The sequence below is a fragment of the Danio rerio genome, chromosome 2 (genome assembly GCF_052040795.2).
Source record: "Danio rerio strain M-AB ecotype USA chromosome 2, GRCz13ab, whole genome shotgun sequence".
In the NCBI taxonomy this organism is placed as follows: Eukaryota; Metazoa; Chordata; class Actinopteri; order Cypriniformes; family Danionidae; genus Danio; species Danio rerio.
In genome coordinates, this window is record NC_141022.1 from 5,700,761 (window position 1) to 5,725,000 (window position 24,240).

Consider the following 24,240-nt stretch of genomic DNA (forward strand, 5'->3'; position numbering starts at 1 on the left):
ATTAAATGCAATTTATTCCTAATCAGCATCCTCTTTTCGAACAGTAGGACACATCACCTAACGAATCAAGGATTTGTCTTAATTGCAAACCTTTAACTGAAAATGTTGAAGAGGGAGGCAGAAAAGTGAGTTGCCTTAAGGAGCCTAAAATAAATGCACATAGCTCCACCATGTGGACTAAATCTATAGCTCACAAATCTAATGCTATGAGTTTGCGCACACTCCATCTACTGCGATCCACGATTCACACTGGAATGCATTTATCACATGACATTAAGAAGTTCCATTTAAATTTAAGCAAAAACAGCAACTTATCTCCCCTCCTTGTTTGATAACTCCTACTATTTGAATTGTACACTGAAGGATTTGGATTTCTGCTTTCCAATCCATCTCATCATGGACCAACGTTTATCCTTTTCTCATCATCTTGTTTCTCATAATTTTTTATTAAATATAATTATTTGATTATTTGAATGAGTATTTAACTGTGAATTGATTTTAATTAATGAATAAGTTAACAAATTGCTTAATATAAGAATGTTCAGTGCATTTGCCTGTCTCTTTATCACTATTTTCTGAAGCCACCAAACTAGGTCAGAGGTCACGGAGACCTTGAGTGGAACTGAGGGCTGAGGACTGAAATCAACTGTTTCTATTGTTATTTCTAGTAGTTATTACTATCTAAAATATCTAAAGTGATTTTGTTATTTTTATGGTTAATTCTTTTAAAGTGATTCTACTTTTATTCAAGATAAGACTTTGTATAGTAAGAACAGAACTGCCTGAATGTAGATTATACCAGTTTTTAACCAGTTTTGATCAAGACGGCTAAGAGTACACTCAGCCTTGGATAAGAAACAGATTATACTTTAAGTGTGTGTGTGTGTGTGTGTGTGTGTGTGTGTGTGTGTTCTATTTGATTGTTGATCCGTTTCACAGGTCTGGAGTCAGCTCTAATCAGTCTAAGGCAGGGGTGTCCAAACTCGGTCCTGGAGGGTCGGTGTCCTGCAGATTTTAGCTCCAACACTCCTGCAAAGATGTTTCTAGAAAGCCTGGTAAGAGCTTGATCAGCTAGCCCGGGTGTGTCTGATTGGGGTTGGAACTAAACTTTGCAGGACACCGGCCCTCCAGGACCGAGCTTGGACATGCCTGATCTAAGGGATGTCTGACGTTTATGCTTAAGATGTGTTCAGACAGATATGTTCAGAATTGTACGCACGAACCCCACATGGAAATTTTCCTAGTCTATCTGTGTTTTAACCAATAAGGTTAGAACACCTCTATGTATGACGCAGTTAATGGCGTTATGTGAGAGTATAATTGTTATTGATTGGTGATTGTAAGCAGAGCGGCCTAGGAACTAATTGCGAGTGTTGAAGCTGGCTTCTGCTGATGTAACTGCAAACTATCTTCAGTAAACTTGATTTATTTATTTAAATCTCTGACTCCGGCTCTTCTTCATCTACCAGCCTTTGGGTCAAACTGTAGACCAATCCCTACAACACTAAAATACACCTTTGCAAGATCATGTGCAATGCTTCCTTTAACCTCAGCATCACTGAGATTTATACAGTTATTTGGGCTTTTCAGTTTGTAATGCCGAATAAAACCAGGAGAGGGAAGCAGATTGATTACAAAAGCCATAATAACGGTGTCCATAGCCAAACTAACAAGCAGCAGAATTGGGGTCAAGTCAAAAATCTCTACTATGAACTTTGAGTCAACTCAACACACAGTTCAGACAAGCAAGTCAATGGTTCACCTCTAGAAAGTGAAGAACTACTAAAGTCCAAGTTGAATCAAATGACTACCAAACAAAAGAAACAAATTTCTTCAAAAATGACTAAACTGTCATATTAGCTTTCGTAATTAAATGTATTACTGCTAAAGATTATTTGTTATACTGTCAAACTAAAAATAATTCAGACGCCTTCACAGTTTTACCAGTTCATTTGCTTTTGTATAGATAATGGTACTAAGATATGACCAACTGTGTAAAATAACTGATGATAAAAAAGATGCACCCTTACTCTTGGTGGCAGCCTGTAGTCTCTGCTGTCAACCAGGTTTGTGTAAACTTCCCAAGATTTGTCACCAAATCATTCTATTTGCTGAAGCGCAGAGAAAGTTGTGGCCGAATTAAGCCTCAAAATCACCCCAGAGTGGATGAAAACATCCCCAACAGCACACAAGGGTTAAAAAAATAGATGAATCAGGGTCATTGTTTGTGACTGCAGAAGAAAACATTTTTCCAATCAGCTTTAATAAGTCATTTCTGTGATCAAACTTCTCACTTCATTCTTAGAATTTGTATAAAATGACTTTTATTTAAAAGCACACATATTACAATTTATGATAAATACCATGTTTCCGCTCCAAGCCTAATTAGTCAAGTGTTTAATAACCAGCATAACAAAATGTCATACAATGAAGGAGAAAATACATTATCAAGTAAACAATCTATGATGATTACAAATGCATTATTCTTCCAAAAATGCATAACAAGAGCTTAAAAGAACAGCGCAGAACCATGTTATTGCAATCATGCAATTATTGTTTTATGTTCGATTATGTTGATTTTATAGTTTAAGTTTTTTCCTACTGAGCACACAAACCTAAAGGATGTTGATTATAGTCAAGTACTCCCCTTATTTCATCAAAAAAAAAATGTTTTGGATTTTGCATAGCGCAAAAAAACAAACGATTAAAAGGTTAATAATACAAACTGGGGGATATATTTTCAGTGCTGGCATGCAGTTCAGTGCCAAATCTCTTCATTTATGTATATTTGACCATGTTTGTCAGCCAAAATTGAAGATAAAGTTTCACCCATTTCTGAAATTTGGAAAGTACCCCGTAATATGAATTAACATTGAACATTCAAAAAAATAAACTCCAGTGCTATTTTGGGATTTCCACCTGGATTTTGCCTACCCAAATTTAAAAGCTTCCCAAATCCACATGTAGAGGTGTAAATGAAAAAAATTGGTATAATTTTAAAGAAAACCCTTTGAATTTTCATAAAACACTATTGAAAGTGTTTAAAATATCTGTATATGTTGTCTGTGTTATAATAAACACCTAAAAAAGAGGAGCTTTTTGTATTGTTTTTTTTTTTTTTTAATAAACTCAAATTTGAAAGTGTACCTTTTAGGTTCTGTGTGGTCTAGCGTGCTGTAATTAATGTTGGTGGTTCCTGCACATGTCTGTAATCATAGGAAAAGAAAAATGTCTCCACCATAATCTATACAAAAGTTATTGTATTCCAACTGATGAGAGGTGCTGTACAAACCACAGGGCCCGATCATCATATTTTCATATTTCACTATTCTTTTGTTTGATCAAACATAATTCACTGTGTTTGGACCAGTTCAGACATATAAAAGGATTACTTATGCACATCACCTCAAAAACAGAGGAGAAATGGCCCTGAAGCACACAGTATAAGGTAAGAGATGACAGCTGTCTGTGCTATCTGGGGCTGCTTATTGATCATAAATGTCTTGTTTTCACTTCTGCGCCATAGAAACACCACAATTCATTCAACAAGTGTTTGATATGTGAATATAATTCAGTAAAAAGAATGCTAGAACTGTATGAGCACCGGCAAGAGCTTTCATTTGAGCTATAACTTGTACATGTGTCATATGAAAAATATGAAAATGAACCAATGTAAAATATCCAGCTCGGGTATCCAAAATACTGTGTATTTAAGTGTAAATAACTTTTGTACAGTAGAATAAAAACCAAAGTGATGCGCATGTGCTTAAAATATAGATTCTACACTTTCAAACGAAACCACTTAAGGGGGTCTGGTGCAATGCTAGCCCTTTAAATCTTAAAGCGAAAGTCGATGACGTCACAGACCCGCGGAGTTTAACTGATTAATCTTCAGAATTACGTTAATGATAGTACTCTGCTTCCTTTATGAATGAGATTTTAGGGTCAGCTTACAGTTTTAACGTGAAGAATAAAGGCTAATGTTGTGGTCATGTCTTGATCATAGGGCTGGGCGATTTTTTCGATTAATCCGAATTTACGTTTTGACGATGATTTAATTTTATATTAAATCAAGAAATCGCAATTTTTTTATACAAATATTTGGTACAGCATAACGGCACCAATGCAATTTGGTTCACTCTCTGTATGAAGCAGACCAGAAGCGCCGTGCAGCATCATTGGATTGTCAAGACATATTCCCTTATCAAGTTGATAAACTTGATCAACGTGTATGAAGGACGTAAAAACCTGCCATGTGAAAAACCGCGCCAATCTTAGTTCAAACCGCGCTGATCTTTTGGTTTGAACACGAGCAGAGGTGAGCAGCTGTAGCAGTAAAAATTAAAGTACCCGCCCCCATGACGTCATTTAGCGGACCTAGTTGAAAACCAGACAGATCAGGCAGCATAATAGAGAGTGGTGCAAAGCGCATTAAATGATCGATATTTAAAAGGGGGATAAAAGAAAAATAGATTAAATATATTATTTTATATTAGACACACATCTGGTGTTTGCATTTGCTCCTGCTATACGTCCACAACTTCACACATTGGGTTAAATTAGGCTTTACAGTTTCCATGTTCAGTCCTTTACTTTCACTGTATATTTTTAAGAAAAAGGCAGCAGCATTACAACCTGTCATTCAATCAAAAGACAAAGTCAAAACCGAGCTGACAGCCAATCTTTCCCAGGCTCAGCAAAACTTGCAAAAAATACCTCTGTATTCCTGCAACAGCAATATTTATACAAATATTTTTTATTCAAATCTCCTGCAACGATATTTAACTGGTGAAATTGTTTTACATTTATTTTAACCTTGTTGACCAATTTATCTATGGCATGGCCATTAAAAATACAATGTTCCTCAACCAGATGGGTTTTCAAGTTACTTATAAAGAGAAGACTACTTCAGCCATGTTGTCGCAATGTTTTAAGTTGAGTAGTTACACAATACAATTTTTTTTATTTTTTTAATCTAAATTGAAATCGAAATCGTGAATCGGGCAAACTTTATAAGAAAAAAACAAGAAATTTTTTTTTTTTTTTGCAAAAATCGCCCAGCCCTACTTGATCATGACCATTTGTACAATTTTTTTTTTTTTACAAATTATGTATACAAAATATGCAACAAACTCAACCACAGATTGTTGTCCACGCTTTTTAGTGCTAATATTTCAGAGTATTGTTGTCCTAACAGTACAGTCATCACCAAAAAGGATATGAACTTGAGAGCGAGCCAATAGTAAGCATGACCCTCAATTCATCCTAACACTAAACTAGCAACATATCCACTGTACTCACAAATCAATGAGAAAATCCCTACAATAATTATTACTACTGGCTAGGATGTTTGATTGGGAGTGACAGATCCCATGACCATTCTCACTCTCACAATGAATCTGTTTTTGAAAAAAAATAGTCTCTGTGGATGTTTGCACTGTTCAGGTCCCATGAGAAGAGTCAATTCAGACAACACAACTGTCCTCAAACACAGCTAAGGACGTATTCCCTTTCTCCCATCCTTTACTTCTTCACATTGACGCACATATATATATATTAATGTATAAACTCACTAAATGAGGTGAATAATTAAATAACAAAGCAGCTCTACTCATGCGTGCACAGATTGTGTCCGTATGGACAAACAGCTAATGTGAAGAAACTGCTGCCACCTCGAATCAGTCCGTGAGAAAATTTAACTCGTGGTTTTATCGTTTACATTTTCACAAGGGCCAATTTTGACAGAAAATATCAATAATCACATGTGATTTAGAGTTTGTGTGTGTGTATTTGTGCAAGTGTCTTAGCTGATTTAAACCTGTCATAAATAAAGATACTAAAAAAAATCTACTAAGGTGCCAGTAGGTGGTGACAAGTCTGAGTAGTTCACTTACATGAATGGCTGATTAGTTTAAAAATTCCCAGGCCTGTTCCTGCTAACATCTAATCGCTGTTGAGCATGTTCTTAAACGCTGCTGATTTGCAATTGTGTTCACGTGCTCAACAGAAATAACTGTATTTTACAGAAATACAATTTAAGAGTCATTTCTGTTAAGCATGTAAACACAATGGCAAATCAGCATTTGGTATCGAAATTCAATATAGTATACTGATTGCGATATCGATGCTGAAACTATTTCTTTTTACAGTGTATTTTTTGTTGCAGAGCTCTTTGGCACTGCTGACTCTATTAAGCATGTAGTCTTAAAATGTATCTGAAGACGATGTAAAACCCGCATGGAGATCTATGTGCTTTTAACTCCAAGCCTGGCATGCCCTGAGGCTGGCACAGACCAGAAGAGACACGAGCGCTCATGCATGCAAAAAACATGCAGTCACTCCACATCTTCTGCGACGCCTCGGAGCAGGCTCTCTGAGTGACGAGCGGGGTGTCAGGGGTTAGGGGAAAAAGAGGAGGGACGGAAAGAGAGAACTCCTTGACAATTCCCCACACAGGGACTCAAACCCTGCTCTCCGGTGCAGAAATGGCCTCATCTGCAACATTTCTGACAACAGAAGCTCATAGCTTATTCATGGTTTACTTCGAAATGTCATTTGTGTGTTCTATATTTAGGGATCATAAATGTGCGCGTGTATGCTTAGCTAAGAATAATTTCACCGTAAACAGTTTGGTAATTTTGAGGCTATAAAAACTGCTGCAGCTTACTTACTGTATACACTGAAGGGCAGTTAAGCTTTACAAAGCCATCAAGGGTTTAGTAATTTAAATCATCTTTTATTTTGCTCCTTTTTCCAAGGATTTTTCCTTTACTAGGATTTTTTCCAGCTGTGGCGGCAGGCCTTTATTTTTACACAGATTTACCAACTACCTGTGGCGTTATTACAAATGACAAATGTCGTGAGCGGAGTATTAGAAGTCGAGATTGCCTACGAGCATGCGGTTCTTTTTGCTTGCGCGCCGATTTCCTCTGCTCGTGCACAAAACTACTTGCACGCCCCCTCAACTATAAGCCGCTTTAAGAGCGTGCAGATCTTCTTGTGCGCTCTCAAATAAACGCTGAAGTGCGATTTAGTGCGTTTATGTAATGAGTATGTCTCCAACATTTATTAGGTTTGCTAAGAATTTTTATGAATGTCTACAATACCAACAGAGCGGTATTAATGCGTCCTGGAGTAAAATGAAACAGGTATACGTCGTGTTTGCTGGCCTCACGCATCACGCACCTGTCTGTCAGTCGGCCAGTCAGTCAGAACGTCACCTTGAAAATTTAAACAAATGACGCACAGCACTACTACGGTTACAGAAAAGTTTGCGCTGTTATAATTCACTTACCCTTTAATATGTTTTGGTGCGATCATTAACCGCTATTAAAAAAATAAAGTGTAAATGAGAAGCTGTGGTGTAGCCGTGGCAGGATGAATTTTGCCATGGCGCCCCGCCATGGAAGAATGAATGAAGAGGAAACCATGCATTATTTATTTATTATCATCATGCTGCAAATGTAAATATTTGGGGTCTGAGGGAATTTTATAAACATGATTTAACGTCCATAAACCAGAGCTGCATCTGAAATCGCATACTGCCATACTATATAGTACGCTAAAGTCAGTAAGCGAGCAGAGTAGTATGTCTGAATTCATAGAATTCGAAAAACAGTATGCTAGAAGTACCCTGATGACCAACTACTTCTGGCGAGATTCTGAAGTGCACATCGGATGGACGCTATGATATTCCATGATGAACCACAAATTAGTTCATGAATGGGAGTGAAGCAACGTAACTGACGTGGGTAGGTCACCTGAGGATGACAAAATGGCGGATGTAGTACGTCCGATTTCCATTGATACTGCTGACATTCATACTGTATAGAACGTATTTTTCGAACATTCGAGTAGTACGTTTAAATTCGAATGCAGTACCTACTGAGTAGGCAGCGATTTCGGATATAGCACGACTTCTATTGTGTGCTTGAAGCATCCTTGTTTATAGTTGACACTATGCCGCGGTAGCAATTCCAGCAGTTATGTATTATTGCATAGTGCTTTTTTCTGTCTTTTCTTTATTTAAGTGTACCACTCACTATAGCTAGAGGTGCAGCTGGATCACAGAGAGTTGGAACAGATCTTTTAATCCCAGTTTCACTGCAAATGTTTTTTTGTGGACACGTATATGCGTTTATACCGAGACATGTTAATACACTTTTCTATCGATATCGGTGGGCAGGGAACACCAAACACTACCTCATGGTTATTTGTAACTTTTTAATTTAGAAGCTAATTCGTATGATTTCATATGATCTCATTCATATAATTTAGTACTATTTGCTCATCTCCCAAAGATGGTTGGGTTTAGGGGTGGGGTTAGGTGCTACGCATCTTTTTTTAAATTCGTAAATTTTCATATGGTAAAGTCTAGATAGGACACAGCTGCGGAAAGGCACATCAATATAGTATCATTATTGTAATACTGTATAACAATAATAAACATTTTTACAGTACTGTCATGGTTGAGTTTAGGGTTGAGGTGGGGGTAGGTGTTAATAAAATACAATTTTAATGGGTAATTTAATAGATAACATAAATAATACTCGATACATCTACTGTTTTTACATTAGTGTGACGGGTTTAGAATACAAGGTAGGGATAGACGTTAATAAAACATATTAAATGGGAAATTTAATGAATAATATAAATATTTTCTGTTAACTTACGGCCGCAACTGTATCTGATCTAGTAACAACATTTTTGTACAAATTAGCCACTAAACTGACAAAACGTAAAATTGTTTCCTCATGAGATCAGGCTGAAAAAAAACGCACTGCTACTTTACAATGTAGATGGCCTCAAAATTGGGTTTAGCATCCTGGTTTAACATTAGAATTTTTTTAAAGATTTTTAAGATTTGGTTTAACATTAGATTTTTTTTATTAGGGCACTCATTAAGCCAGCTTCAGAAATCATAAAGGTATGGGTCACATTACCATTTTCCTTCAATGCATTTGAGAGATGAGATCCAGTCATTTTAACAGCAATCCAGAATATCAGGAATTTCTCACGAGGGCAACATTTTCCCACACTGACCAAGAGTTTAAAAGCTGTTTAAAAGTGAATATACTCTACTTTATTAAAATTAGCCAATTTACCTTTACAAATGGGACCACACCTTAATAATGGAGAATAATTTAAAATGGATGAAAAATAAAGCACAAATACTGTATGTAGAAACGTTTCTGGCCCCTACTGCCCGGTTTCCCAAGTACAACCAAGACACTTTATAGTGACACACACTGCAGCATTATTACATATGTTCTTTGTTTTAAATACTATATGTTGGCTTAAATCAGTTTATCATTTTAATCTTACAGAAGGGATGAAAAGCATTCAACATGCATGATTTTCTTATACTGTTGATGAATTAGTTCAAATCAGGACAATTAGTATTACTATTTATATTACTATTAAGATTCCAGTTATGAGAGAATAGAAATCTAAGATTCCTGATAGCAAGGTATTGATTACCTTTAGCAAAGTAAACAGCACTGAAACAGAGCAGGACAGATGTTGTTGTCATATATTATGTTTTTCTTCATTTAAATCAGGACAAATCAGCATTATAAGTTGAATCATCTGAACAAACATACAATATAATATAATGGCATAAAAAAAATCATTGAATTTACAACATTTAAGGTATAAGTGTTTTCAAAGAATTTATATGAGCTGATTTTAAACAAATAAGTTGAACATTACTAAATTTAATTAGTTTAAATTCAGTCCATATAAACTGTTCGCAACCACTTACCTACAATTTTGTAAATCCAATAAATCACGTGTACAGTAATGAAGAAAATAATCGACTCGTAGGACATCACGGAGAGACAAAGAAACTGCATATTTATATATAGAAGTGTCATGACATCACACCATTGCTAATATGATAAGTAATTTGGACATTATACGCCTTAAGCGGGTGGTATTAGTTGTATCTGGTTGTACAAGGGAATACAAAGAATGAAGACACAGAGCTTCAAACAATGAAGATGCTACAAATGAAAAAATGAAGATGCTAGAGTGCTCGGCATAATTGAGTACACCCCATTTTGAAAATGAACATTTTTATCAAATTCTCAGTGAATATAGGCAATGTATTTTGACGCATTTAAATAAAATAGATTTATTTATTAAAATAATATTTTAGTCACCAAACATATTTAGAAATTGAAAGATAATACAATTAAATTCAAGCAAAATATTGCAAAAATAGATTACAACTTACAAAATTTTACTCATTTTTGTCATTTTTGCTTCGCTTGATTTTTCCCTCTTTCTTTTTTTTTTTCCTTGACATAAACTTGGGCTACTGATTCTTAAACCGTCATTGTAAGTTATTTTGTTAGATTAGCTTCAGATTTGGCTTCAGTACACTGACTAATCTAATGTATTTGCACAAGTATATTGTAAAGCTTCCTATTAAAAATATGAAGATATAAATGCTGAGCACTGTATAATCATGCATTTATCCAGACGCAAAGATGGAAAAATATCACATGCTCTCTCACTAAAGACATTAACAAAGATGAAGATGAAGTCAGAACTATACAAGTGACAAAGTAGAAAACAAAAAGATTAAAAACACTAGTAAAAAAAAAGATAAAACAGGGTAATGACAGAGAGACTGAATGTGCACAAGCAATATGCTTTTCATTTAATGGCAAACATGAAAATGTTTACTAATAATTAAGTATTAATACTTATATTAAAAACAATTCTGAATACTTAAATTGTTAGTAAAAACAAACCTAAAATCTACCAGTTGATTTTACACGTAGAAACATTTAAACCAGCAACCTGGTTAGTGTTATAAGAAGTAGCTATCAGAAGTAGTTCGTCTTTTATATTTAATTTTTCCCCATTTTCCCCTGAATTTCTTTTCTCCTGTATACCGTATGATGTTAAAAACTGTAGTAAAAAATAATGCATACATATGTAAATGCTTGTATTAGAATTATTTGAGACAAATTAATAAAAAGAATGCTCTAGTTAGTCTAACAGTTATAATAATATAATAATAAAACTATTATTAATTTTAGTAGTAGTATAAACAACAAGACAGTTTGCAATAAAATAAATATCAATACAACGCCACTGCACATCATTCTCTTCTCAACTTATTCCATGCACACATATTCACTTTTTTGAACAAGGAGCTTTTAACAGTGCTTCAAGTTCAGAATATCTGGGGGATCCAAACAAGACAAAATACTGGCAAGCCTACATATTATAATTATAGTAATTACTTCAATAACATTAGTCTTTGTGCTTTTTTATGCTCAACAATAATATGAACCATCAATAAAGAAAGCATTGCAAGTGCTCGCTGCCTAATGCGCTTACCTTGGTGGTAACAATACAAATGCAGTCCATCCTCTGAAAGCGGACCGAGACCTCGCGCTTCTCAGCATCTCATAGCGCAAATCTCTCGACTTTAACGAGAATCACGCTGAAGCTGGACATAAGCGCTACTCCTCAAGAACAGAGAGGAAAATAAGAGCAGTCCACGTGCTTGTGTTTGCTGGCCATGTTGACTGTCGGTCAAGTTCGCGAGAGAGAGTGTGGGTGTGTAACTGAGAGAGAGAGAGAGAGAGAGAGAGAGAGAGAGAGAGAGAGAGAGAGAGAGAGAGAGAGAGAGAGAGAGAGAGAGCTGTATCCTCAGTTTAGAGAGCAAAAAACGCGCCATTACGTTCGCGCTTTTTCTTCACACCATCACAGATGATGAAATGCCATCACTTCACTGCGACCGTCAAGCCGGTTAAAACCACGGACAACTTCTGCTGCGTCACAATTCCTACACGTATACTGCGACCTAAAAGTATGCACCTTTTTGTAAAGGGAAAATATATACTTTTGAGTGTGTAACAGAAGACTGTGCAAGCTTTTGGGCATACTTTTTCCTCGTTAACAGATCGTTATGTTACTTAGTTATGAGCCCTGCCAATCATCTCGACTCATCATCCACATTTCTTCCATTTTTAATTTTCTACCATATAGGAAAAGCAGCAGCAGGTTAATCTGCCATTTGTGAGTCTTTCATGCAGAGAAATCTCCTCAGGTCTTTGCATAATAATGCTTTCAGACGTTAATGTCCAAACAAATCTTTATACAAGTTCAATATTGTTGTTGCAGATTAAACATAATATGGAAAGCGAGATTTAAATATTTTACAGTTGGCTAGATATTTATTAACAGTCCATACAAACATCTTAACCGAAGCCTCTCTATTGACGGTTGGTCTAGCGTGTCCATCATGTTTGTAGATTATTTACACTTCTCATTCGTTTGTAATTTTAATCGAATTCACGTCCAACGTGCAATGTACTGTGAGCAATATCAGCGATTAGAGTAATGATGGTTCTACACTTAAAATTTTTACCTGAAATAGTAAAGCATCCTGGAAACTTTGGCATCCTCTTTTCAACATACTACGACTTGGGACATATTAATTCTATTTTCAAATACTATTTAGGACGGATAGTATACAAATTGGAATGCAGCACAGGATTAGAGGAACTTGGGTATTGCTGAAGTGTGACTGTCTTATTTACGAAGCAGCGGTGGGTTTTCGCAATGTCTAACAGAGATAGCATAATAGCAGCAATAGTATGCCAATTAGCATCATAAAACACAGCCTAATAATAAATTTACATTGGGTGTTTGCATGTCAGGCGATTCACAACCATTCTTAATGAATTGTTAAAGACCACATTAGATAAAAAAAAATACATTATGCAAGACTTTTTTATTTCTAAATCACTGGACCAGAGTAATGTATTTTGTTGACTTCCATACACTGTAAAAAAAATCCGTTATTTTACCTTTTTTTTACCGGCACCCCAATAACAGGCGTTAAATTACAGAAACTTACTGTAAAATAACAGACGTTAAATTAAATTTAAATTATCGCTAAATTTCTGTAATTTTACAGCCGTTATTTAAAATTTTTTCTACAGCCCCAATGCTGTGGGGAAAAAAAAACATAAAATACCAAATTTTTCTCAGTGTAGACTACTTACAAAGACTGCAGTGCTTTTTAATTGAGTCCATAAATAAATTTTATAGTTACAGCAATAATTTATCAGCTTGATATCTTCTGAGAAAACATTGATGGTCACCTAGCAATCTACACAGCAAAATATGGGGACCCAAAACAACTCTATGGGTGTTAATTTCAACACTTTGAAAGTGTCTCATGGGGTCCACTCAAAACAGAGTTAAATCAACACTTTCAAAAGGGTTGGCACATTGACACCGAAGTAAGGGTTAATTTTAACTCTGGGCAGAGTTAAAAAATTTAACTATATTTAACACCGCCTGGTGTAATATATTATTTTATTCAACTCTCTTGAGTGTAAATATGGTAAAAAGGTCAAATAGACTGTAAATTACAAAAGAAAAAACATTTTATTTGAAAACATTCACCACTTCAACAATTCATTCAGTTTTTAAAATGCAACAATGTCAAATATGCTTTAAATGTTTTATTAGTACAGACAGTATCAACAACATATGTATGACCAGTGCTCAAAAAGGCTGTTTCAGTCCTTTGGTCCAAACTTGATGTTTCATCAGAGCAATTTGAAAGTTCAATATATCGTCACTCAGTTTTCTTCTAAACTCATAGTTTTCTTATGAAATCACATTTTAAACAACTTGGCGTGCAAATCTTTCACTTCTGGTGTTTCCTTGGTCCTCCATATCAAACACAGCAGTTTAAATGAAGGTATAAATGCTGTAAACTTGTGTGAAAACAAACTGGAGCTAGGAAATCTCATCAAGCATGTCCTGTGAATGAAGTGCTTCTCAGCCACAGGATGACCTTTTTATCCATGACGATGTAGTAGCTGCTGATCGCTCGTCTGGTGGTTCCTGATGCACGGATATAGGGTGATGCTCATCTAAGAACTCTTCAAGACTCCAGCATGGCTAAGAAAAATGTTTGAAAACAAATTGCAATCAAATTCTATGATATATTTAAAAGAACATTTAAAGTAAATAAAACATTCAAGAAATCTAAACTCACCTTTTGAAAATCTTCATGATGATCCACAACTTGACTCTCCCAGCTGGTTGAGGTGACAGGATATGGAAAAGTAGAAAAAACACATACATCACTGTTGGATCTCCAAAAACAATTAGGTTAACCACTATGACTAGAACTGGAAAAACAGGCAGCTGTCTGTCCAGAATCCTGAATTTAACACAACACTTGGAGCAAAATTTAGAAGAGCTTAAAATCTTTTATATCATTTAGTGATGCTGACTTCCCCAAAATATTGGCCACAGTGTAAAAAATATTCATAAACTTACAGTTTTCTGTAAGCGTGTGCATGCGTGTGTGTGTGTGTGTGTGTGTGCGCGCGTGCGTGTTTCTTTACCAGATTCAACTTGCTAGGCCCTTTCAGGTCCAGTATTGACGCCACCTTTCCTGGAGTCTAGCAGATGTTTCAGGTCCAAATATAATCTAAAATACTAGGATAAGCAGAAGAGGAAAAGTGCAAAGCAAAGAGCAAAACATTATTTAAGTAACAGTTCACCCACAATACAAAACTTATCACCTTCATGTCATTTGTTATTCTCTAATGCTCTAATACCCTCTCAGGTTATTGTGAAAATAAATACAGAACTTTATCAAACATACCTTCATTATCATCACCACAAAAATAAAAATACACCATCCGTCTCTTATCAGCCACCGTCACAGGGTTGTGTTATTGTATAGAGAACTGTGGCTGTTAAAAAACAACAACACATTAGTATCTAACACATATGCATAGCCTTCAGATAAAAAAAAAGAGAGATGAACATCACAAAGTATGCCTCACACTTTTTCAGATATCTTTTGATTCAGATGTTGATTATTGATAATAAATCTACAAATCAAATCTGTATCATCATTAGGCTGCTCAAATATGTATCAGTTGATTAATTTTACAGACAGGTGGCTGTTTACAACGCACTAAATTGTCTTTAATAAAACGGAAATGTTGTGTACAGTACATGCTAAGTTTAGCCTATAGTTTTAAGCACAATATCATGCGGGAGAAAAAGCTTGACTAAGATGTTCCTGACTACAGAAATAGCCTAACTTACTAACGTCAGACATCCCGAGTTGGGAAAACTCATTTTCGGGGGATACAGAGTTGATTTGCGGGAGGTAGCGGGAGAGATAAGTACCTGAAGAGCAATGGGATGAGTGCGCGCGACGTACCTAAAGAGCGGTGGGGGTGACTTGCGCGCGACGTACCTAAAGAGCTGGGAGGGATGCGGTGGAGAGGGGTGTGCAAAGTGTTTAATGACCAGGCGGAAGACGCGCGATTTCCGGGAGATTATCATTCATTTGCGGGCATCTACTTGGGCATCTGGGAGTCTCTGTGCATTTGCGGGATAACGTTAACGTTAGTCCCGCAACTTCCGGGAGACTTCTGTAACGTTAAATGTCTGAGAAAGTGCAAACGCGGTCATTTAAAGACATTAATGTTAACATTCCGACTTTAATGGTTGTCAACACTTAATATAATTCAAGCGTACGTTATCACGCGAGTCTATGGACTAACAGTATATGGACGGCCACTAATGAACCAGTTTAAAAGGGCCACGGTGTTTAAAATAACCAAATTAACGTACACGAATAACAAACAATCATATGTTTTAGTCAAGAAGCCTTTTACAAGTAAGCATATGTTGATTTACTCACCAGATATGTTTTGGAAAATCTCCAGAGCTTATGGAAACCGTCCTGTGTTGCCGTTAGCATCTGGGCAGAGTAGGCTAAGGTTAGGCGGCTCCGGGGATTCCCTCGCTAGTTTGCTTCGAATTAAAGGAGAAGTGTCAATTTTATTTTACAGATGGGTAACAACGCACAAAATGGCATTAAGCGTGACAGAAATGTGTTGAACATGTACATTTGATGTTTTTATGCACTATGTATGCGTGAGCATATATAAAACATTCTTGAAAAGAAGTCAATATTAATGCAGTTAAGCTAGATACACAAACGACCATGAATGAACCGCAGAAGTTTAAAATTGTCACTCCATTCTAAAGTTATTAACATAACAATATGTTTACAACTGTATTTTCTTAAAGAAAGTCAGTAAAATACCGACATTTAGGTAGTTTGACTCACCAAATGGCGTCTGGAAAATTCTTCAGTGACTGGGGCTGCATGAATTCCCGGATGTTGGAAATAACACCACCAAGTGTTGAAAAGATAACTCCTTGATTTCGCACTGAATAAAATCAATTCTAACTCTAATTATATTCATTTATCAAAATCTAACTCTTTAACGTCAACACTTTACTCTGAAATGCTTCAACACCGAGAATTTAACTCTGATGAATTTGCTGTGTACGTAGAACCACTCTCCCTATCCAGTGCTTAATTTGTGAATAATGAAGTCCTGGAACAGATCAGAGTAACGGATCTGACATATAAAGCTGTCACGGACGAAAGTGAAGAGCAGACGCGACTGTCGCTGACAAAAGTGAGGAGGGTTGGGGGGGGGGTCACGGAAGAAGGTGAAAGTGAACAGCGGACAGTGGAGGAGGGCGGTCGAGGAGGGGGATCGGTAAAATGAGGTGCCGGATTCAGCCTGTTCCGGTACGAAGGTAGCCCTGCCCCCATATCACAGTATTGTGATTACTGCTCTAAAATAAGTTGTTTTTAATACTTGAATATTTTTAAATCTCATTCTCAATTCTTGATTTAATAACTCACTCATAAAACATCATGTTTCATTACTAGAGCAATCGTTTTTGAATAATTATTCTGTGATATAAATTATTAATGGTTAGTTGTCACCACCTACTGGCTTCACAATGTAATTGCTACAACTTTCATTCGCAGCGCTAAGTTGCTTTTTAACTGTTATTTTAATCACCATCATAAACAGTGTTCATATGTAAACTATTAAAAGGTTATCCCAGTTCATCTGTGACTATGTATTTGTTTGTGTATAATTATCGTAGAATTAATAAATGCATGCCAATTGTGATCATTTATATTTATTTTATCCTGTAGCTGTTTAAATTGTGATCTTTAAACAACTCATTGTGTAGCTCTACACGAAATGCATTATAATTCAGGCTAAACGAGTAAAAAAAAGTGACAAAAAGATACTTTAAACTACATCGGAAAGAATTTCACGCCACATCGCCTCCCGTCTCAGCAGTAGAACAATCACCCCTAAATTAACACACATGCATACAGGTTTTTAAATGTCTGGATAAACAAACAGCAACTTTTCTTTGCATTGAAAACAATGTATTTTATTTTCAGAAATATTCTAAATATGTCAAGCTAAATAATTCAAAATAAATTGTTGACTTTGCTGCTCGAGATCATGTTGCAATAAAAAAAGGATTGACAGTGGGGCTGCAGGATTCTGGCAAAAATGTGAATCATGATTTTTTTTTTCTTAAAAATCGAGATCAGGATTTTCTCACTATTTTGTAAATGTAAAATAAAGGTTAATATGATTAGCCTATTAAAATGCTAAATTATGTATAGTCATTATGGTGGACTTGAACCGACTTTCAATATCTCCTGTTTGTTAATTCACAGAAATCAGAATACAACTATTCATAATTATAAAATTGAATTATTATGTTTAAGACATGCTTTTCATCCATCATTAACAACATTATAAGACCATTTGTTTTCACTGGTAAAATTAGAATTTTGTCATTATCAGATTCCTTGCATTATAATCAACATTAAATATAGGCTAGGGTTGTAATACTGATACAGTAAACATTTATTTTCATGCACAACACTTTGCGTTCGCTATAAAAGAAAAAACATATCAGATGCTTGTTGTAATCATAACTCTAAAATGCGATTTGATCATTTAAATGATGTGCACACAGGTTTCACTTTCACTTCCGAGTGCGGCTCATGGCTGCTGTAACTGTGAGAAAAAACACATACATGTAAATCAAACCTCCCGCACGGCCCTCAAACGATCGCTCTGTGCAACAAACTGAAAGTTGTTTACAACTTTATTACCTGTTATTCACAGCCTATGCAGGTTGTTTTCACTAAAGTAGGCGTCATGCGTGCACGCGCGTGTTCTCAGAAGTAAACAAACACCTTGCGGTCAGCTCAGTAGTGATTTTGCAGCCGTGAATACATCATTACATGAAGACAGAAATTACATTTTTGGGTGAATTATATCTTATAAATACAGTATTAGAAACTTTTAATGCCATTTAAAAGGTGTCAATGTTGCTGTGAAGACTTGTGCGACTGCCTTCTCTCCTAACCTTGAAAATATAATTGGATGAATCGTAAAAAAACCTGAATTAAGATTGTGTGTAGGGTCGAATCGAGATCGTGATCTTTGATTAATCGTGCAGCCCTAATAAAAAAAAGGGGGGAAAATATAGATACTGCAGAAACGTTATTTTAGCATTTCCCAAATTACGGTAAACCTTGAAACTGGTGATCATCCCTTGCCAAGCCAGAACAAATGCAATTATATGAGGACTCTTCAAAATAATCAAAGCTTCATCTTGAACTTGCTATTAATTATCGGCAAATCAAAATACCATGTTCTGAAAATTTTAAATGTTCCCTGCGATATTAATTCACTGATAACTTAGTTTGCCACATCCTGTAAAAAGACTGACGGCTTTGAAAGTGAGAGAGAAATCCAGACACCCCACAGAGAAAGTGTTCTGGCAGATTTCAAGCCTGTTCCCAGCTGATGCAGCCCCACCATCAGTCTCCTCGCACACATTTTAACGCTGCAGAGACGGTGTAAAAGCAGCCTTTATATAGCTCATACAGTAGATTGCCCTGAAATGCAGTGTAAGAATAAATATTTGATGTGCCCAGTGATTAGCCCTTCCCTTCAAAGGAAGAAGCTTCTGTACCAGTGCATGCTGCAGTTGCAAAAAGGGGGTTGGATCAAAGGGATCAAAATTAACACGACGTTGTAAACATCTACTACACGGTTTCCAGTAAAATAGTGCTAATGGTGGGGTGCTCATATTCAAGTCAGAGCTTAGCTAGGGGAAATACAAAGCACTTCAAAGTCTTATCATTTTTTGGAGATATTTTAGCATCCAAAGTATTTTTTGTTCAGTGCCTCCGTCATTATGATCTGCTTAGGTTAAATATTATATAATGGAAAGAAGCCAAAAGGCACACACAAAGAAAAAGTGCAGAGTATTGTCATAACATAACAATTTATGAAAGCTAAGTTATTTACTAAAGAAAAACTTACCACTGATAAATGTTTAGCTCAAGTTGTGTATAAGCCAAGTCTTCACAAGTATGATATGGATGTTTCATTACTGGCACATACTTTGTCTAATCATGATTTACTAAGTCAGATGACCAATCAGAGCAGTGTGGAAACTGAAATCCAATCAGTGCTTTTTAAAGACAAACTGAGAAATAGTGCAGTAATGTATGGTATGCAAAAAAAAATATATATATATATAAATAAATTTTAAATTAATTTTATTAAGCAAACTTCAAATATGGCTCAATTAATACTAAAGGGTTTCATCGTCAAAGACTTCATCTCAAGCGAGTTTAGCCCTTACTACTGTTCCTGACAAAAACACACACACACACACAAAAAAAAGAGTAATAACAAATCTTATTTTCAATTATTGATTCAGTAACTCACTCATAAAAGCATCATGTTTCATTCCCAGATCGATCATTTTTGAAAAATCATTCAGTGGCATACATTTTTAATGGTTGATAGTCGCCACCTATTGGCTTCACCTTGTAATTGCTACTAAATTCATTCGGAGCACCAAGTTGCTTTTAAACAAATATTTTTATCATTTTCATACACATGGGTGTTCATTAAGAGTAGGATAGTTCACAAAATTGTCGATTTAGTTTGTTTTTGGTTTAATTCATTTACATTGCAAAAAAATCCCGTTTATAAAACTTAAATGCTATTTAGAAAATATTTATAAAACAAAAACAGGACACGTCAGATTTTGATCCTCTTGGCTTTGTGGCTGTTCATCAAGACGACGACAAGGTTTGTTTGAGCTCAGGTCGACCATGGCTCATTATTATATTCTACTGTGTCATCTCTCGGCTGTGTATTTAAAAATGGCTCCCTTTGTATTCATTCTACTGGCTTGTGTAAGCGCTAGTGACGCTTCCATGTAAACCAATAGCATTCAGCTGCGCGTCTCGCTCCACCTTTTGGTACGCTTTGTTGTGCTAGGTACAGTTTGCTTTTTGGTACCTTTTGACAGTGGAAAGAAGCATAAAAGCGTACCGAACTGCACTGTACCGTATTGTACCATACCACTCAGTGGAAACGGGCCGTTAGACTTGTCACGGCATCTAAGGGTGCTTTAACATCTGTAGTTCGCTTCATTTGGTCCGCACCAAGGGTAATAAATGATACATTGTTGCATCTTCTGCCGTCTTTGGGTTGTTTTCACACCACACTGCTGGCTTTGGTCCAAACCAGTTGAAACGAACCAAAATGCAGTCATCTGACAAAATCCACATCTCTCATTGGCCAGATGTTGCTGAACATTTTTCCTAAACTGCTTATCGATTGGTCAGAATTCACGTTTGGGAAAATGCCAATGAACTCCAGCAAGTAAACAAACAAGCAGACATAAAATGTCGCTTTTTACTATGGAGGGACGAATGCGCTGACTGATTGTATGCCTGCTTTAGACAAACTATACATATTGAAAATGAAGCGCGGCCGCGGCTGGAAAACAGGGTTTTAATGCATCGCTCGTCACTTCAGGAGGAGGCGTGAATTAATTTAGCTAAACTGTGACATGGTCATCTTGCGGAAATATTACCAACGATCCATCAGGTAATGTTTTCCCCTCTCTCTCTCTCTCTCTCTCTCTCTCTCTCTCTCTCTGTTGGTAAAGCGCTGTCAACAAATATTTTTCCTCCATATCCCATAATGCGCAGCGCATCGGCCTACGGCAGCTGAATTAGTCCAAAAGGCACAGTTCTTTTTGCGGTTGGACCTGTTTTAGTACGGATCATATTCTCACCACAAACGAACCGCTCCAGGGTTTGTTTGAAAGCGTACCGAGACCACCTCTTCAAGCAGGTCTCGGTACACTTATTTGGTCCGCTTTTGGTGATTGCTGCATTCTCACCTGCCCAAACGAACCGCACCAAAAGGGAAAACGAACTCTAGTGCGATTTAATTGAACTAAATCAGGCAGGTGTGAAAGCACCCTTAAAATTGCTGCATTCTGGTGATTTAAAGTGCTTTTATTGAATATAAGTGTTAAATGAATAAAATGTAAATGCATACATACATTTCTATATCATATATATTTGTATCCCCATTTTCTCCAACAGTAAAGCAGACACGTTTATGACTTCCCAAAATAGAAAAACAAACAAGGAGAAAGTTGTATTATAACCCCCCCTGGGGTCCATATATTTACCTACCATATATTTAAAAAAAGACATGAGGTGAAATTCACATACTATGTACAATATAAGATAATATACTGCTAAATAAAAATAAAACCTAATACAGTATTTAGATAAAGTATTTAAATATCAATACACAGACATTTTCACAATTATATTAAATACTTCAACTTTTTTGCAGTTATTTTTAACAACTAAATTATAAACATTTCCTACAAAGCTGACCAATGCAGAAGATTTTCAAATTTAATCCCAAAGTTTAAAACAAAATTGTGAAAATGTCACAAACAGACTGGCCACCGAAATTTAGCATCCCACTGTGACCCGCGTCGACAGCAGACCCAACAGGAGAGCACAATGACACATGAGTCCCTCTATTCTTGGAGGAAAAACCCCGTCGATGAGGTTTTGAGAACAAGGCAGGAGAAAATGAGCGGCCCAGACATGCGGCCATGGGGGATGCCCAAACCCACCAGACGCGTGCCGGATCATACTTACTTGGTCCAGGTCACTGGAGGAAGATTTGGCTTTAGCAAGCACATGAAGGATTTCATTTAGGAGGGGAGAGTCCTGGATGAGGCCGTTTTATTAACACAGGAAGAAACAAGAGGGAAAAGAGAAAGGACATTGAAATACACGGCAGAGGTGTGAGTTCGGTACGCTTATTTACAGTCACCTACATTCCTCTAGTATGAAGTTTCAAAGCTTGAAAAGAGACAACTAATATTTTGCTTGTTTATGACAAAATATTAGAAAGCACTGTAATTCAGAGTCGATGACAAATGAGAACTATGCTGAAGATGCATTAATTGACAGATCACTGGAAGAGATTTTTTCAGGTTCTGAAATCTGTCTGTTTTTTGTAATATAAAGTTGTATAAGTTTGCATCATGTCTTAACAACACATGACGCGACAAGCTATATGGATGTAAGCACCAAACATGACAAGACAGACAAAAAATTTTAAAGAGCCCCTATTATGGGTTTCTGAAAAAATGACCTTCCATGCAGTGTGTAACGCAGCTCTAACTGAAGTGAAATATCCAGCTAAGGCTTAAATCTGAAAGTGCACCGCGTTTAAAAGCATCCGTTTGTCAGGAATCTGTGAACAAAAGGCACCTTTATTTTCTCATGATCCACTTAGTTTGTTCATAATTGTGCCACATGTTGAAACATGTTGAGTAAACTTAAATAGACAAACTATGTCCAACTGGATTCTGGATTTGTCACAACTGTAACTGATATAAAATAGAATTACACAATATTTTGTTTCAGCCCTGACATTGTAAAGTACACATCCACAATAGTTATGGGTCACATTGGGATTATAGCTCAGCTCCAGAATTAAGACATAGGCTCCCCTGAAAACATGATCTGTGAAATTTTAAGGGAGGGGGGGGTCGGGGTCTCAAAAAATATTGACATGTGTTATTTTGACCATTACAACACGTTTCATATTAACAGATTTATTGCATTCGAAATCATTCTGCCGATTAAATGAAGGACTAAATAATAGGCATGGGCCTGTATAAGATTCTGACAGTATGATAACCTTGGATAAAAATTTCACGGTTTCACAGTATTGCGATTTTCCCAGACATGGGTTGCGGCTGGAAGGGCATCCGCTGCGTAAAAACGTGCTGGATAAGTTGCGATGGACAATGGCATCATCTATAGACCCGACCCTAATTAACACGTAAAGCTTAGATTGAGCATTTCTCTTCCTCTGCATATAAACGGCACATCGCTTTAAGTATGGTAGTTTGTATCACATGAACACACAATTCCACACAATCCCTTCATGTCTTCTTAATGCAACTCGATTAAGTTAATGTTAAGGTGTTTTTTTTTTTTTTTTGCAATTTTAAGTTGATTGTGGGCAGCACGGTGGCTCAGTGGGTAGCACTGTCGCCTCACAGCAAGAAGGTCGCTGGTTTTAGTACCGGCTGGGTCAGTTGCCATTTCTGTGTGGAGTTTGCATGTTCTCCCCGTGGTGGTGTGGGTTTCCTCCAGGTGGCCCGGTTTCCCCCACAATCCAAAACAATGCGCTACAAGTGAATTGGATGAGCTTTAAACTTTTAACTTACGTTGTTGTCTTGATGAGTGTTGTTATTGTGTCATTGTTGTATGTTTGTAATTGTTGTCCTAAATCCAGTGCTGAAGAAAAATTTTTCTTTCTGTGTCAAGCAGAACGGACAATAAAGTTTAAACTAAACCAAACTAAATTGGCCATAGTGTGTGAATGTAAGAGTGTATGGATGTTTCCCAGTACTGGGTTGCCGCTGGAAGGGCATCCGCTGTGTAAAGCCTGGTTTATACTTCTGCGTCAAGTGACCAGCATAACCAACGGCGCATGCAACGCGCGTAGCTGTGCATTTTTACTTCTGCGCGCTGTCTCTGTTGGTCTGCATTAACATTTCCAAAACGCTAGTTGGCAGTGAGGTGTAAATGTGTCTCTGTGTCGAGTTTCTTCGCCTGTGTTTTGGTCTTTCTGAATGCTTCCGGGAAGTACAAGTGGCTCAAACTCGCTCATTTTGAGGCAGGAACCGGCGGACGTGCAACAACTTTAACTATGAGGTAAACACAAAACAAAACTTTCCATCCGGAGCTCCTTCACGGGACTCCACACTTGTAAACAATCGCTCCATCGGGCTCGCGCGGCTCTCGGTCCCGCCCACACTCGTCAGCCCTACCAAGCTGACCAATCACAGAGCTTGCGCTTGCAGTTACATTTTTTGAGAGGTGCACGTCAGCGACACCAACGGCCACGGCGTAGAGCTATGCGTCGACGCGTAGGCTGCGCCGTAGCATACGAGTGCGTT

General features: G+C 36.8%; 1 protein-coding gene across 41 annotated transcripts in view; it reads right to left on the reverse strand.

The window, feature by feature from the left end:
* dlg1b (discs large MAGUK scaffold protein 1b) overlaps nt 1–24,240 on the reverse strand; it is a 175,171-nt gene that overhangs the window by 118,919 nt on the left and 32,012 nt on the right. For 14 of the 41 annotated variants that reach the window (XM_087239358.1, XM_087239354.1, XM_087239346.1 and 11 more), the window contains exon 4: nt 21,917–21,988. In XM_087239358.1, the coding sequence (XP_087095484.1) occupies nt 21,917–21,988 (72 nt within the window). 41 annotated transcript variants of the gene reach the window in all.